Source organism: Lissotriton vulgaris, chromosome 5 (genome assembly GCF_964263255.1).
Source record: "Lissotriton vulgaris chromosome 5, aLisVul1.2, whole genome shotgun sequence".
Taxonomy (NCBI): Eukaryota; Metazoa; Chordata; class Amphibia; order Caudata; family Salamandridae; genus Lissotriton; species Lissotriton vulgaris.
Genome location: NC_141693.1, coordinates 1221313946 through 1221329495, shown reverse-complemented (window position 1 = coordinate 1221329495; position 15550 = coordinate 1221313946). Strand labels below are relative to the sequence as shown.

Here is a 15550-nt window from a genome sequence, read left to right as displayed (position 1 = left end):
CCATTGCATTGTAAATGCTTGCTTAATTAACTCCCCCGCGCAACCCCTCCCTGCGCAACCCCCCACCCGCGAGTAATGCTGGCTGCGACTATTTAAGTTCTTTAATGCTCTGATTGAACCTTTCACTCTTGCCTTTCCTCCCTGGCGTTGTACTCATCCTGCAATCTACAAAACGGCTAATGTTATCAAGTATTGCATTGTCATCTGATCTTTTTATTCACATTGCTTTATCTCTGTTCACAGGGATCAAAATGGAGGAGAAAGGAAAAATCAATTCCTCAATCCACATTTTTTTCATTGTAGGGTTTTCAAATCTTCAAGGACTTCAAAGTCTAGTATTTCTGTTATTGTTAGTGATGTATTTGTCTACGCTGGCGGCCAATCTAGTGATCATTCTTGCAACTAATTGCAGTCATCAACTTCAAACACCTATGTACTTCTTTCTTTGCAACCTTTCGTTTTTAGACATATGTTATATCTCTGTCACTGTCCCCAAAATGATGGTTGGTGTCATAGGGGAAAAGACAATAACCTTTTTGGGCTGTGTCTTCCAACTATACTTCTTTGTGTCCCTGGAGGGGACCGAAGCTATCCTTCTTGCTGCAATGGCATATGACCGGTATATGGCAATATGCCAACCTTTGCGGTACACTACCCTCATGACCCAGCGAGTATGCATCCAACTGGGCGCTATTGCATGGATGGGAGGCTCTCTCAATGCTATCATACACACTGCTCTGACTTTCCAGCTCACCTTCTGTAGGTCCAACAGGGTCAACCACTTCTTCTGCGACATTCCACCACTTCTAAAGTTATCCTGCACAAGCACCTGGGTCAATGAAATTGTGCTCTTTGTCGTTGGAGGCGTGTTTGTGGCCCTCAGCCCCTTATTTTTTATTCTGGTTTCCTACATTTATATTATGACCGCCATTCTAAAAATGCACTCTCGTGATGGTAGGCGCAAGGCCTTTTCCACCTGTGCTTCACATTTGACAGTGGTTATTTTATTTTATGGGGCAAGTTTATTTACCTATGTGCGGCCATCTTCCAGCTATGACTTGGACCAGGACAGGATGGTTTCAGTTCTCTACAGCCTATTGACACCAATGCTGAATCCTATCATCTACAGTCTGCGGAACAAAGAAATTAAGTGTGCACTGAGAAAAGCATTTGGGAAGTGACAAACTTAAGGTTGTGAAAGGCAGGATGTAGGGTCAACCTTGTGCATCATCAAGAAAGAGAAAAGCTTAAAACTGAAAATGCTAGACCTTGGAAGAAATTGTGTAAAGAGCAAAAAATTTATTTCTGAGGGCCCGATTCACAGAATGAATTTAAGACTCAATCCTAAATTTACTACTGTTTTGGTATTCACAGATTGCACTTACTACTTTTGGTATTCACAGAATGCACTTATTACTTTTGGTATTCACAGAATGAACTTACTCATTTCAGTATTCACAGAAGGTAGGACTCCTAACTTTAGGACTGCTAAATGCCTTCTGTGAATACCGAAAGTCTTAAAATTAGGATTTTTCTCAATTTAGTAGTAGTAAAGTTAGGACTCCTAACTTTAGGACTCCTAAATGCCTTCTGTGAATACCGAAAGTCCTAAAATTACGATATTTCTCAATTTAGTAGTAGTAAAGTTAGGACTACTAACTTTAGGACTCCTAAATGCCTTCTGTGAATACCGAAAGTCTTAAAATTAGGATTTTTCTCAATTTAGTAGTAGTAAAGTTAGGAGAAGGCATTTAGGAGTCCTAAAGTTAGGAGTCCTAACTTTACTACTACTAAATTGAGAAAAATCCTAATTTTAAGACTTTTGGTATTCACAGAAGGCATTTAGGAGTACTAAAGTTAGGAGTCCTAACTTCTGTGAATACCGAAATGAGAAGTTCATTCTGTGAATACCAAAAGTAGTAAGTGCATTCTGTGAATGCCAAAAGTAGTAAGTTCATTCTGTGAATACAAAAAGTAGTAAGTGCAATCTGTGAATACCAAAACAGTAGTAAGTTTAGGATTAAGTCTTAAGTTCATTCTGTGAATAGGGCCCTGTGTTCTTCAAAGTTACACTATAGCGCTTATAGCAGGCATGAGCAAAGGGTTTTAGGAAATGCTTATATTCTAAGACGTCAGTCCTGATACATTACTGTATGAAGATGGCACATCACATATACCCTTAAAGTCACTGAGACCTTTTCAGGTGTATCTTAAGAGACAGCTTTCGGACCTCCAAGCACTACAATGGCAGTATCATGATGGTCTTTGATGCTGCAGCGTTGAGCCGGGCGCCTGTTTTTATGCGCCTGCGGTGTCTAAAGTGAATTAATTTAGCTCAGTGGCTTTCTGAGTTAGTCACTGAGTTAGTGATTTATTTCCAGAAGCACAGCTCAGAGACAGAAAGAGGCAAATCTTGTCCATTGTTTCTCAGTTGTACTATCTGAAAATAGATCATTGCTCAGACAAATATCTTGTTAAATGAATTATGTTTCCACTCTGAGGTCCATAAAACGTGCTTGGCTCTGCACTGCATCTGCAAAGTCCATAATGATACAGACCCAGGTATTTTTGTCCAATCCAAATTCTTGTTTGATAGCTTTATGTTCCAAGGGACCAAGTACTGTCGAGAGCCTCCCTCTTTATTATTGATATTGAATCTTGGTATCTACAAACTAAATTATAAAGCGAGAGTAAACTGGCTAGTGGTTTAATGCTTGGTTGTTGTAGTTGATGAGCAGCGATGCTAATTTGAATTTGTGATTTGAATCTTATTCTGACCTATTCATGAAATCCGCTCAGAAAGCAGATGAGATGAGTGATTGAATGTGTGAGTCAGCAAGTTAGTCAGTGAGAGAGTAAGGGAATAATAGAGTGAGGTGAGTGAGTGTGGAAATAATGCAATGATTTATTGTTTGACTGAGGGAATTAGCATGTGATTCAGCACCCGTGACTCAAGGTTAAGGTGATTTAGTAAGTGAAAGACTGAGAAAGTGTTGAATGAAGGAATAAGTCACTGAGAGATGTGATTGAGGAGTTACAAGCAGAAAAGGGTAGGAGATGGGGCCCAGTTACCTCAGTCTTTCACTTCAATCACTCGCCACTAATCACAGTTGCAACCTCTGTTGAGACAAATCTCAGAACACAATCCACCATTACTTTCAGTACCAACGCAATGTCGCTGAAGAAATAGGACAAAGGGGTAACTGTGTCCGGGATCTGCCTCTACAGAGGTGATGCTTTGAACAAGAACTAATAATTGTTATCTGTTGCCCTGAGGAAGCAAATAAGATTAATAAAACTCGTATTGGCATAATGAATACTCACAAAGGCATGGAACTGAAATATAATACATGACAGCTATTAATAATATGCTCAAACACGTCTTAAATCAAAACGTTTGAAGGGCATTTGTTGCCCGTATGGATAGACTGATGTACTGAAATGGGCTGTGGATAAAGACAACTCTCCTTGCCACAAGAAGGGCATTTCACAGGACTACAGAAGGTAACTATTTGGTTTGGCCTATTTCACCACTCCTAATCAGCATAAAGAAACTGTAGGAAGAGAGGCAATTAATTCTTCCATAAGTTATGTTTGAAAAGCACCAAGGGTATCTTCATTCTAAAATAGCAATGATTTATTGTTACCCAAATAAGGGGCGATTCTAATTCGGTAAACGAATCCATACGACCGAATCGAAACCGTAGCCCTTTCCGTACGACTCGTCCAATTACCGTCCGAATCCCGTAGTACAATTCGTAGGAAAAATATACGACCAAATCGTTACAAACCGTACGAATAGCAAGAGAAAATCCGTATGACACGGACCCTCAAAGTGAACCGTACGAATCGTAAACATGCTGTACGACCCGACAAGTACGAATCAGAATGCGATACGTACGGAAAACATTGCTTATGAGCGAGCCACACAATCAAATACGAGACGAACCCACACTGAACGACACACATGCGAACCCCGTAAAACAGCACAAGGAGGGTGAAAACGACTCGTACCGTGGAGAACGTCGCATATGACCGAGTCATATCACTATTGTAATGGAGCCATACACGAGCGTGTGTAATGCACTGTACCCCGGCATTCATGGTGTGTGTGAGTCTCGTATTACTATTTCAATGGTGCTATACAGGTCGGACTCTGCTTTTCCGGACGTTTTGAGCTCCCGTAGAAAAAGAGTTGCATGGAGTGTCGCAGAGATGAATCGTACTTGCTGGGCCGGAAACTGCTGCTTAATTACGTACGGACGTCGCGTACTGCGTGTTCCGGATACAAATCGCACGTATTATTTAGTCGTACGGTTATTAGTAGGATTCGTATGGAGATCTGCTTTGGATCCGAATGGTACTTCATTGTACGTACGGGCACGTTTACGGGTACGATATGTATGGGAAATATGCTCCGTACGGCTATTTGTAAAGGGATTTTACCAAATCGGAATCGCCCCTAAGTGTTGCTCATATTTATACTCATTTTATTGATGCTGGAAAGATGAATGACTGAGTGGACTCATCAGTCTGAATGGACCCAGAAGTATTCAAACCTCTTACCATGAGGCCAAAAAGAGATCCCTGCATTGGATGTGTTAGTCTGCTGATGCACAAGATCTAGCTCAAAAGCTTCTTATGCCAGGCTGCAAATTTGTGAGATTATAAGACTTTAGAAAACATGCTTCTATAGCAGTTGGGCTCAGCGCCCTGACAGAGCATGGTAAGGAGCGGGAGCGACTCGTTCCCCGCGGGCTGCAGTAGTTTCAGCCCAGGAGGTGTTGGGAGCGAGAAGGCGGTGAAGGAGGCACAATGGGCTACATATCGGACAAAAGATCAGAGTGTGCTGTTGATGATGGATACACCACAGTTTGATGCGAAAGGTAAGGTCTTTCTGGGATATTCTGATAGGAATGGAGATGGAGTTGAGGGGTCTATTAGTCAAGCTAATGGCAGCTCAGAAACGCCTCTGGTCTTAGCTAACCCTGAGGCCCAGAACTTGGCAGTCTCACACAGAAAGGAGAGGCATACTGAGTCAAGGCATGATTGTATGGGATTTGCTGTCTCGGATAATAATGCTTTAATTTTCAGGGACTCTATTGACTGTGGGGAGATGCCTTCGCGCTACTCCGGGACGAAGAGCCTGAGTGATAATGAACTTGAAGAGAATAAGCTCAGAACCCAGATCCCAGATCTTTCCAAGAAAGGGGTGGGGGGGGGGGTAGAGTTCTATTCCCTCACTGATTAATCAGACTCAACCGACCTAAGTCTCATTTCAAGCAGGGATTAAATAAGTAATTCTCCGTTAGTTACAATGTTGAGGGTACAGTGAAATGTAGGAGGTATCTGCAACAACAGATGGCACAAGGGATGCAAAGAAGCGTCCTCTCTATTGAGAGGAAGAGAACGAACCCCAGGTGCCTGATACATTAAAATGGGATTATTCTGACATGCAACTACTGAGCCAGGATGGTGAGCACAATAACGTAGCTGACTCCAGAGGCATGATCCACTGCAAGTACTGGAAAGGAATCAAGTGAACCTACTTTGATGCTTATTTTTAGTACTATTAAAGAACATCAAGCAGAGGGCAGGGCAGAGAGTCAAAGAACTAGAATAGCCACTGAACAACTTCAAGGAGCAGCACAAAATGTGGCTAAATCCTGTGTGGAGATTGGGGACAAACGTAGTGTCATAGAAGAGAGAAAAAAGCTGGTTGAAATTGATCTGGGGGTTCTCAAGACCCAGTTCGAGATGCACAAGGCCAAATTTCAGATATTTTATGGAAGATTCAAGAATCACCAAAGGCGTAACAGCCTGTGATTTCTTGGGATTAAGGAAGGAGCAGGAGGCAATGATATTTGAACTTTTATATTTGATTAGTTACAAAGCGCCTTACCAGAGCTTGGGTCCTGCAACTGGGAGATGGAAGTATAAAGAGTAATTAGATATCCATTTATGTATCCATTTATGCATAAAAATCTGAATCCTTTGGGAGTAAGGGAGCAGGCAAAAGGTGGCCCAGAGCAGTATTGGTGCACTTTGGGAACTACCTTCTCTGGCAAGCCATTTTCGAGAAGGCTCGACCTGATGATCAGTAAAACTTTAAGGATTTTTCTATTTTTGTACATCCTGATATTGGCAACGCCATGGTGGAATGCAGGTGGTGGCTAAGACAGTTGATAAAACCTTTCCAGGAAGCTGGAGGGGAAGACTTTTTATTGTCCCCAGTTCAGCTAAAAACTATCTTCAAGGGCAAAATTAGAACATTTAGCTCAGAAATTCAGGCCTAGGAGTGTTGATTCAGTCTTGGTTTGCAGCATTAGTTACAGTGTTTTTCACTACTCTTTATGATCTTTTTTTGGTGACGCCAGTTGTTTAGAATTCATCATAATGGTGTTGGCCGTGAGTTAGAATTCTGGTGGGTGTGTTTTTTTAAGGGGGTTTCTTTCTTTTGATTATCCCTAATCCATGAATTCCCTAAAGCATGATTAACAAGTTGATTCTTGAAAATATCATGAAGTACTTTACATTTTGGGGATATAGACAAGGCTTTGTCCTAGAGGATTTTAGCTTTGTGAATTTATAAGAATCTATTTGTAGATGATTTATGCTGGGGAGCCAGGGGAACCGCAGAGGCATAAGCGGAAGCCTTCACTCAGGTCAATGGGTGGTCTGATTGCCTTACGTGGTTAGTGGGGGGTATGACAAGGAGGGTCTGGAGGTGGATGGGCAAGGAGAGGAGAGGGGAGGGGGAATACAGGGGGGCTTTTTGGTTTCAGGGGGGTTCGGCAAGTCATTGGGGGTGTGGTCATGGGAAGGTGGAGAAGTTGTAGGAGCCCTATTCGATATGGGAAATCGGGATGGTTTATATTGGCTTAAGGTTAAAGGAACAGAGTAAAGTTCATTACTGAATATATATTTATGACAGTCTGGGGAGGCAGTGAGGTCTGAGAAAGGACTAGAGCTTTGGTGGAGGGGACTGGTAGTCTGATGAAATGGAATCAAGGTCATGGGTACCATCTGCATTGCTACTATAAATATTTGTGGCCTTAATGATGGGGGTAAGTGACAGTGGATGGCTGAGGATCTGAAAGATTTGTATTTCTTACAAGAGAATCATATAGCTCAGTCTAATACAAAGGTGTTGGAGACACTGGGTTTATCATTAATAGCAAGTACCATGCAGGATACAAAGACGAAGGGGTTGCAAAACTGGTAAGAAGGAGAGTTGGGTAATGTATCCATAGTAAAGTAGACCGATATCAACGCTGAGCCATTATTGAATGTTGATGTGGTATGGGGTCTTTTACCTTATGTTCATTGTATGGAGCAGTTCTGGATTGTCCTGGTATCCTGGATTATTTGCATTGAATTGGCAATTCCTCCAGCCCCTGATGCCGTTTGTGGGAATTTCAATTTCAAAGGCTGAAGGGGCCAGCAATGGAGTACATCCGGCAATTATGCAGGCCAGAAACCAAGGGTGTTTAAGGCTCTCCGAAGTTTGAAAAAAGAGATTGGCCTGGTGGATGCATGTGAGGAGTTATGGGTACCTGATCCAGGTCATACTTACTACTTGGCTCCCCATGGTTCTTTAGCTCAACTTGAATATTTTTTTCTAACACCGGACCTATTGAAGGGGGCCCAGATTAAACTATATCTAAGAGTGATATCCAATCATATTCCTTTAGTCACCGAATTATCCATGGATGGGATTAACAGGAACATTAGCAGTTGGTCTTTTGAAAGATGCCTATTAAGGGACCCTACCTATATTGCTCATGTGCATATATGGATCCCTGACTGTTTTGATTTAAACAGGGGAAGTGTCCCTTTGGGAGCTGTACGGGACACCTTCAAATCTGGAATATGAGAGGAAACCCTTAAGTATAGTCTAAATCAGCAGAAGGAGAGTAAGTTATTGTTGAAACAATGATATCAGGGTCTTAATAAAGCAGAGGCTTTGCTCGTTACTGCAATAATGGAAAGAACACATCTTGGTGCAGCCCAGCAGCAAATAGCTATTGCCAAAGCTGCAATTAATGAAGTTACAGCCATGAAATCTGCAGTGCTACAGATACAATGAAAGGGTGGGGTATTTATTAGCAGTACGCACTCGTCAGAAGTTGGCTGCAGATTAGTATTAAGGAAATAAGGGATGCTGGAGGTAAAGCGTCCTTGGACCCTGAGTGCATACGGGAAGTATTCAGGGAGTAGTATGAAAGATTATATCTGGCTCAGCCTCAAGGGCTTGACCAGAGGATAGAGCAGGTGGTGGCATCAATGTCTCTTGTAAGAATTGCTCAAAAGGATCAGAATATGTTAGGCCAACCTTTACGGCAGAGGATCTCTGAACTTCTCTGGAAGAATTTACCTCAAGAAAAGCATGTGGAACTGATCAAATTCCATTAGAGTTCTATATTTATATATAATTCCTGAAATACTGGAACTTTTTGTGCAGGTGCAAAGGGATTGCATGGCTCCCGATTGTTGGTCGAGCGCTAATGTTGTAGTCTTTTTAAAGAAAGGCAAGACCCTAAACGATCCAGGATCATATCCCCCTAAAATGCTGATAAACAGCGATATGAGGCATATTCTAAGATTCTAGCCACTCAGCTGAGCCAAATTATCGCTACGGTGGTATCAGTTAGTCAGAATGGGTTCATACTGGGTAGGAGTACCACTGATCATGTCTGTCATGTGATTACGCTCTTTGATGCACCTGAGGTTGCTAATGAGCCTATGGTTGTGTACCGTTGAATACCGAAAAAGCATTCCACAGGGTCACATGTGCGTATCTCTGGGAATGTAAGAAAATGCTCAGATTCGGGATGCATTTTGTAAAAGCAATACAGGCACTTTATAAGAACCTGGTGGCCGGGTTACTGATGATGGGTGGTCACTCAGAGATAATTTGCATTGAGTGAGGAACGCGGCAGGGGTGCCAGTGCTTTCCTTTGTTGTTTGCAACATATATTGATCCTATCATCTGTAGACTAGAATCTAATCCAGCTATTATCCTGGGAAGTCGTCATGGTTGGCAGATTAACATTTTGTCCTATGCAGATGATTTAGAAGTAGTCTTGGCCCATCCAGTGGCCACTTTGCAAATTGAGGACGTCTGGCAAGTTTTTGGGCTATTTCCTTAACAGACATAAGACACAACTGGTATTGAATCTACTCGTCACTACTCAGGACTCAAGGGTGGTGGTGCAGGCAGTCTATCTAGGTATAAAGATTAGAGCAAACGTAGATCAGTTGGTTGAAAATAACATTGGTATGATACTCAGCACAGCAAAACAAAACTTTGAGAGATGGCATAATCTTCATCTATCTATTATAGGAAGCTGCAATGTAGTTAAGAAGTTATTTTTTACCTAAGGTTTTATGGGCCTCATTTATGAGACCCCTTGCACCATTGGAACTTTATTTTTTGTGAAGTTCCATGGTGCAGAAGCCTGCATGATATTTATCAGGCAGCACTAAGCCACTTTTTTGGGCATACTGCTGCCTGATCAATATCAGTCCTTTTAACTCAGTGTTCTGCATTAAAGGGGCATGCAATGGGTATTGCTGGGGGCATTCCCAACAATATCCATTGCCTTTTGACACTACTTCAGATTTACGAGAAATCGTGAATCTAAGGCAGTGCCGAAAGGTTACGCCTCCCCAGGGGAGGCGTAAGGGAGGCGCAACGGGGAGAATTATCTTTATTTCTCCTCGTTTTTCCTTTTTCTATGTGTGCTGCATTCTGCAGCACACATAGAAACCGGAAAAGCCTCTTGTGATTATTTTTGTACAGAGAGGTTTTCCTCCCTGTACAAAAATAATCATCCCATTGTTCAAAGCTGCCCGCACTGGCTCAGGCAGCCCATTGTGCGCCGGCGCAGGGGAAAAGGACAGGAATGTGCCGAATCGTATAGATACAGCGTATTCCTGCGGTACACAGACAAAATATCGATTTTTAAATATCGATATGCAAAAATATCGAAGTTTAAATATCGAAATACAAAAATATCGAAGGTAAGTAATATCGACAGTCTAAATATCGATATTGGTATGATATCAGTAATATCGAAGTTGTAAATATCGATGTTAATAATATCGAAATTAATAACTTTGATGTTACTAATATCAATTTTTAAATACTTTTAGTGTATATTATATTGTATTTATTATGTTTTATTATTTATTTTTAATGTTATTTTATTAAATATTGTCTTTTACTACTGTAGCGGGTTGTGGGTTTATAGGGGAATAGGGTGGGAAGTAATTTAATTATGTCAAATTAATTAATAATTAGTAGGAATTATTAATTAATTAATTGAGAATTAATTTTTATTTATTTTTAATTAATTTATTAATTCATAAATATGTTCTGTAGTGGGTTATGGGTTTATAGGGGAATAGGGTGGGAAGTAATTTAATAATAATTAATTAATTGATATATGTTTGTACATATTTTAATTAATAATTAATTGGTAATTAATTTCTATTAATTAGTTAATTAATTATTATCATTTTTTACATATTTATAATTATTAATTAGTTGGTAATTAATTATTATTAATTATTTATTTACATTAATTATAGTAATTTTTTTATATATAATTTATTGTTATTCTTAATTAATTAATTGTGCAAAATAATATTAATTATTAAATTAAATTAATTACAGCAAATGTGCTAATATATTTACTTTATTGTTATTGTTAATTAATAATTAATTGGTAATTAAATAATATTAATTTATTTTGGGTACAGGGGTATTTTTAGGGTTCAGGGTCAGTTTTCAGTTCATGGGTACAGGGGTATTTTTAGGGTTCAGGGTCAGTTTTCAGTTTTTGGGTAAAGGGGTATTTTTAGGGTTCAGGGTCAGTTTTCAGTTCATGGGTACAGGGGTATTTTTAGGGTTCAGGGTCAGTTTTCAGTTCATGGGTAAAGGGGTATTTTTAGGGTTCAGGGTCAGTTTTCAGTTCATGGGTACAGGGGTATTTTTAGGGTTCAGGGTCAGTTTTCAGTTCATGGGTAAAGGGGTATTTTTAGGGTTCAGGGTCAGTTTTCAGTTTTTGGGTAAAGGGGTATTTTTAGGGTTCAGGGTCAGTTTTCAGTTCATGGGTAAAGGGGTATTTTTAGGGTTCAGGGTCAGTTTTCAGTTTTTGGGTAAAGGGGTATTTTTAGGGTTCAGGGTCAGTTTTCAGTTTTTGGGTAAAGGGGTAATTTTAGGGTTCAGGGTCAGTTTTCAGTTTTTGGGTAAAGGGGTAATTTTAGGGTTCAGGGTCAGTTTTGGGTTTTTGGGGTACAGGGATATTTTTAGGGTTCAGGGTCAGTTTTGGGTTTTTGGGTAAAGGGGTATTTTTAGGGTTCAGGGTCAGTTTTCAGTTCATGGGTAAAGGGGTATTTTTAGGGTCCAGGGTCAGTTTTCAGTTTTTGGGTAAAGGGGTATTTTTAGGGTTCAGGGTCAGTTTTCAGTTTTTGGGTAAAGGGGTAATTTTAGGGTTTAGGGTCAGTTTTGGGTTTTTGGGGTACAGGGATATTTTTAGGGTTCAGGGTCAGTTTTGGGTTTTTGGGTAAAGGGGTATTTTTAGGGTTCAGGGTCAGTTTTGTGTTTTTGGGGTACAGTCGTACAGGGTAAAAATAAAATAAATTTAAATTAAATCAATTAAATGAAATAAAAAAATATAAAATTACATTTAAATATTAAGTTTTTAATTTATTTTAAATGTATATGTATTAGTTTTAATTTTTTAATTATGTTTTAATATTTTTATTTAATATTTGTAACATTATATGTATTTTATAATTATTTTTACATTATTATTAATACATTTAAAAAAACGATATTTTTAATTTCGATATTTTTGTACTATGATATTATTTTTTCGATATTTTTGTACTTACCTTGTTAGGGATAGGATTCCTATATTTTTGACTTCGATATTTTTGTTCCGATATTTTTGTATTTCGATATTTTTGATTTCGATATTTAGTCAGACATTCATTCCTGCACTTTTCTTTTGCCATAGGGAAGCGCTGCTGGAAGGACAGCTGCTCTTCCCTATGGCAAAACCTCATAAATGAGGCCCTATATCTTTTTAGGTCTATTCAGATGGATTTTGAAAATGCTTGGTCTAAATCCATGAACATTTTGGTCTCTAGATTCTTATAGTCACTTGGTAAAACTTGGAGGGCGACTACATTTCTGACTCTACCCAGGAAGAATGGAAAGGGGCGACCACTCGGTCCCCCCGCACGTATGGCAGAGTACCACGATCCCCCCCGGAAGCCATCTTGGGCGGGAGGCGTGTCTCGGCTGGTATGCCCGAAGCGGCGTAGCCGGGGCGCGCCTTTTCCCGCCCTAGAGTGGGCTGGCCTAGACACTGACGCAGCTGGCCACGCCCTCGGGGCAGGTAGGGGCGGGTTTACGCCCGCCCTGAAGACGGATAAAAGGAGAAGCAAGATCCGAAGGCATCCTCTTGTTCCGGTGCTCTGAAGCTGCACCTCCTCGCTGCACGTGAGCTCGAGACGGAACGAAGAGCCAATTTTGAGCGTTGTAATCTCTCTTTTGTCTTACAGATACTCTGTCGGAGAAATGCCCAAGAAAGGCGGGAAGAGAATGACGACTGAACAAATGGTTCGGGTCCTCATGAAGGAGATGACCGAGCTGAAGAAGCGGGTGGCGGAGAGAGACGGGGAAGGGGGGCCGGAACGTCCGCCGGCTGGAGCAGCCCCAGGAGGGAGAGCCAAGAGGCCAAGGAGGGGACCGGCTGGGGGAGACGTCCCGGTTCCCTGTACCCCGCTCGAAGCGCCAACCCCAGTACCGGCGGAGGGGAACCCGATTCCCGTGGTGGTCACACCGGTGTCCAATGAGGATATGCCGCCCGAGCTGGCAGCACAACTTGCAGCGTGGTTGGGCGAAAGTAGTGAGGGCGCCACGGCTGCCGAGGCGCAGACGCTGATGAAGCAATTGCGCGAGAAACGGGGTGCAGCCAAGGTGTCCACACCGGTTGCAGTAGTTGACAAGCCACAAGGGACGATTGCGACCGCAGAGGCAGCGTCCGGTGCAGGTAAGCGGCCATTGCCGATTGCGAGGGATGAGTCAGCACCCTCTCGTAGAGAAAGGTTGGGTCAACATGTGCCTTTGGCAATTAAGGAGAAGATTTGGGCGGGGGAATATGTGAACATCTTCTCGTTGCTTGTTGATCATTATGAGGTGGAGCATGTTAAGGGTCAGAAGGACCTCATGCATCCGAGTGTTTGGCGCGCAAAAATGGCTGCCTTTAAAGTGAATGAAAATATTGGCAATTGGGGCAATGCATGGGGAATCTTTACGTCGATCTTGGGGGAACGTAGGCCCGAGTTGCTTGCCGAGTTGCCGACCTATCAGTCGCGAATCATGGGGTACTCGACATCATACCAGGGTAACCATTGGTTTTGCTACGATAATCTTTTTAGAAAGGCTAGAGAGCATAATAAAAGCTTAACCTGGGATTGTTACGATTCTTTGACATGGGATAAAATGAAGGAGACAGGTATATTGAAAATGCCATTGGTAGGAAGTAATGTTGGCGAATCCTCCCGCCAATATGGGGGGACGCCCTTTCGTTCAGGTACGGGTACCGACGATTACTCGAGACCTGCCGGCAATACAGGAAAAAAGGGGTTATGCTTTAATTTCAACAGAGGTAAATGTACTAGGCCACAGGGATCGTGTAAATTTAAACATGAATGTAGTGGGTGCGGGTCGCCCCATCCTGAGTCCACGTGCAGAGCCAAAACGGGTGATAACGGGGGGAGAGGAGGCGCCAAACAGGTCTAACATAGTCCGAGGGGCGCCTTTACCTACCCCGATTGATACCTTGGCGATGATTCCATGGCTCAGTGAATACCCGGATCGTACTTCTGCTGGGGTGCTGCGGAACGGGTTTTCGTATGGTTTCCGCATCCCAGTAGGGGACTTTCAGGGTGTGGATAAGTGTAAAAATCAACTTTCGGTCCTGCAGCATACGACTGTGGTACAGGATAAGATCCGGAAAGAGGTTAATCGGGGTCGGGTTGCTGGCCCGTTTAGTATACCCCCGGTACAGAATTTTGTTTGTTCTCCTTTAGGGGTGGTCCCCAAGAAGGACCCGGGTGAGTTCCGACTGATTCATAATTTATCAGCTCCACGTGGTCTTTCTGTGAACGATGCAATAGATCCAGAAGTGTGTTCGGTGCGGTACGCATCCTTCGATGAGGCCGTGGCCATTTTGAATCGCCTGGGGCCCGGGGCGCTGATGGCGAAGTCAGATATCGAGTCAGCGTTCCGATTGCTCCCGGTACACCCAGACGACCAGCGTCTCCTAGGTTTCATGTTTCAGGGTCATTATTACATGGATAGGTGTATGCCAATGGGGTGCTCTATATCTTGTGCCTATTTCGAGAGATTCAGTAGTTTTCTACAATGGGTCTTCACAAAGAGGACGGGTTTCCAACATGTAATACATTACCTTGATGATTTTCTGTTCCTTGGGGCAGCCGGGGATCTCGAATGTGGCCAGGCCTTGGCCGAATTTTGTGTGTTAATGAAGCAGTTTGGTGTGCCATTGGCACCAGGTAAGACGGTGGGTCCTGCGACTTGCCTCGAGTTTCTGGGGATCGAGTTAGACTCCGATGAGGGTTGTTTTCGTTTACCAGCTGACAAAGTGGGGAAGTTCAGGGCAGCCCTGCAAATGTGCATGAATGGATCTAAAGTTACGCTGCATCAATTACAGCAGTTGGTGGGACAGTTGAATTTTGCCCTGAGGGATTTACCGATGGCCCGCCCCTTTTCCCGTTCTATTGCCCAAGCTATGGTCGGCCTAAAGGAGGGTCATCATCGAACGAGACTATCGGCTGAGGTCCGCCAGGACATGCGCATTTGGTTAGCATTTCTGGCGGATTTTAATGGTCGAGTCGTCTGGAACAAACCGGCCGTGTCCTCTGAAGAGCTGGGGCTATGGACAGATTCGGCAGGTAGCATAGGTTTTGGTGCCATCTTCGGCACGAAATGGTCGGCACAAAGATGGCCGGCATGGTGGCATGACAATGGACTAACAAGTAATATTGCTTTCCTGGAACTTTTCCCCATTTTGGTGGCCCTGAGAACCTGGCCCGAAGAGTTCAAAGATCACTCTGTGATATTTTGGTCTGACAATATGACCGTGGTCGAGTGCATCAATAGCCAGGCAGCACGATGTAAACTGCTTTTACGACTGCTCAAAGAAATTGTTTTACTGTGTATGCGACTGAATGTGCTATTCAGAGCAAAACATGTCCCGGGGGTGATGAATCAGGCGGCTGATGCACTGTCTCGTTTTCATATGCAGGCTTTCTCGGGTTTCCTTCCCACAGCGGACCCAGAGCCGGCACCCTTTCCCGAAGCTCTCTGGTCTCTCGGTGCCCCGAACTTCGTCACCTCGTGGGAGAGAGCCTAGCACCAAGGACAAGGAAGGCATATGAAGGGGCGTTTCGGTCCTATTTAGCCTTTTTGGGGACTCATAGAGAGGGGCTTTGGGGCCACGAGGAA

General features: G+C 42.7%; 1 protein-coding gene across 1 annotated transcript; it reads left to right on the top strand.

Annotated features, from left to right (window-relative positions):
• Nucleotides 1-251: 251 nt before the first annotated feature.
• LOC147712339 (olfactory receptor 5V1-like) lies at nucleotides 252-1181 on the top strand. Its single transcript, XM_086919641.1, has one exon. It carries the CDS (start codon nucleotides 252-254, stop codon nucleotides 1179-1181), a length of 930 nt encoding a protein of 309 aa, XP_086775767.1.
• Nucleotides 1182-15550: the final 14369 nt, after the last annotated feature.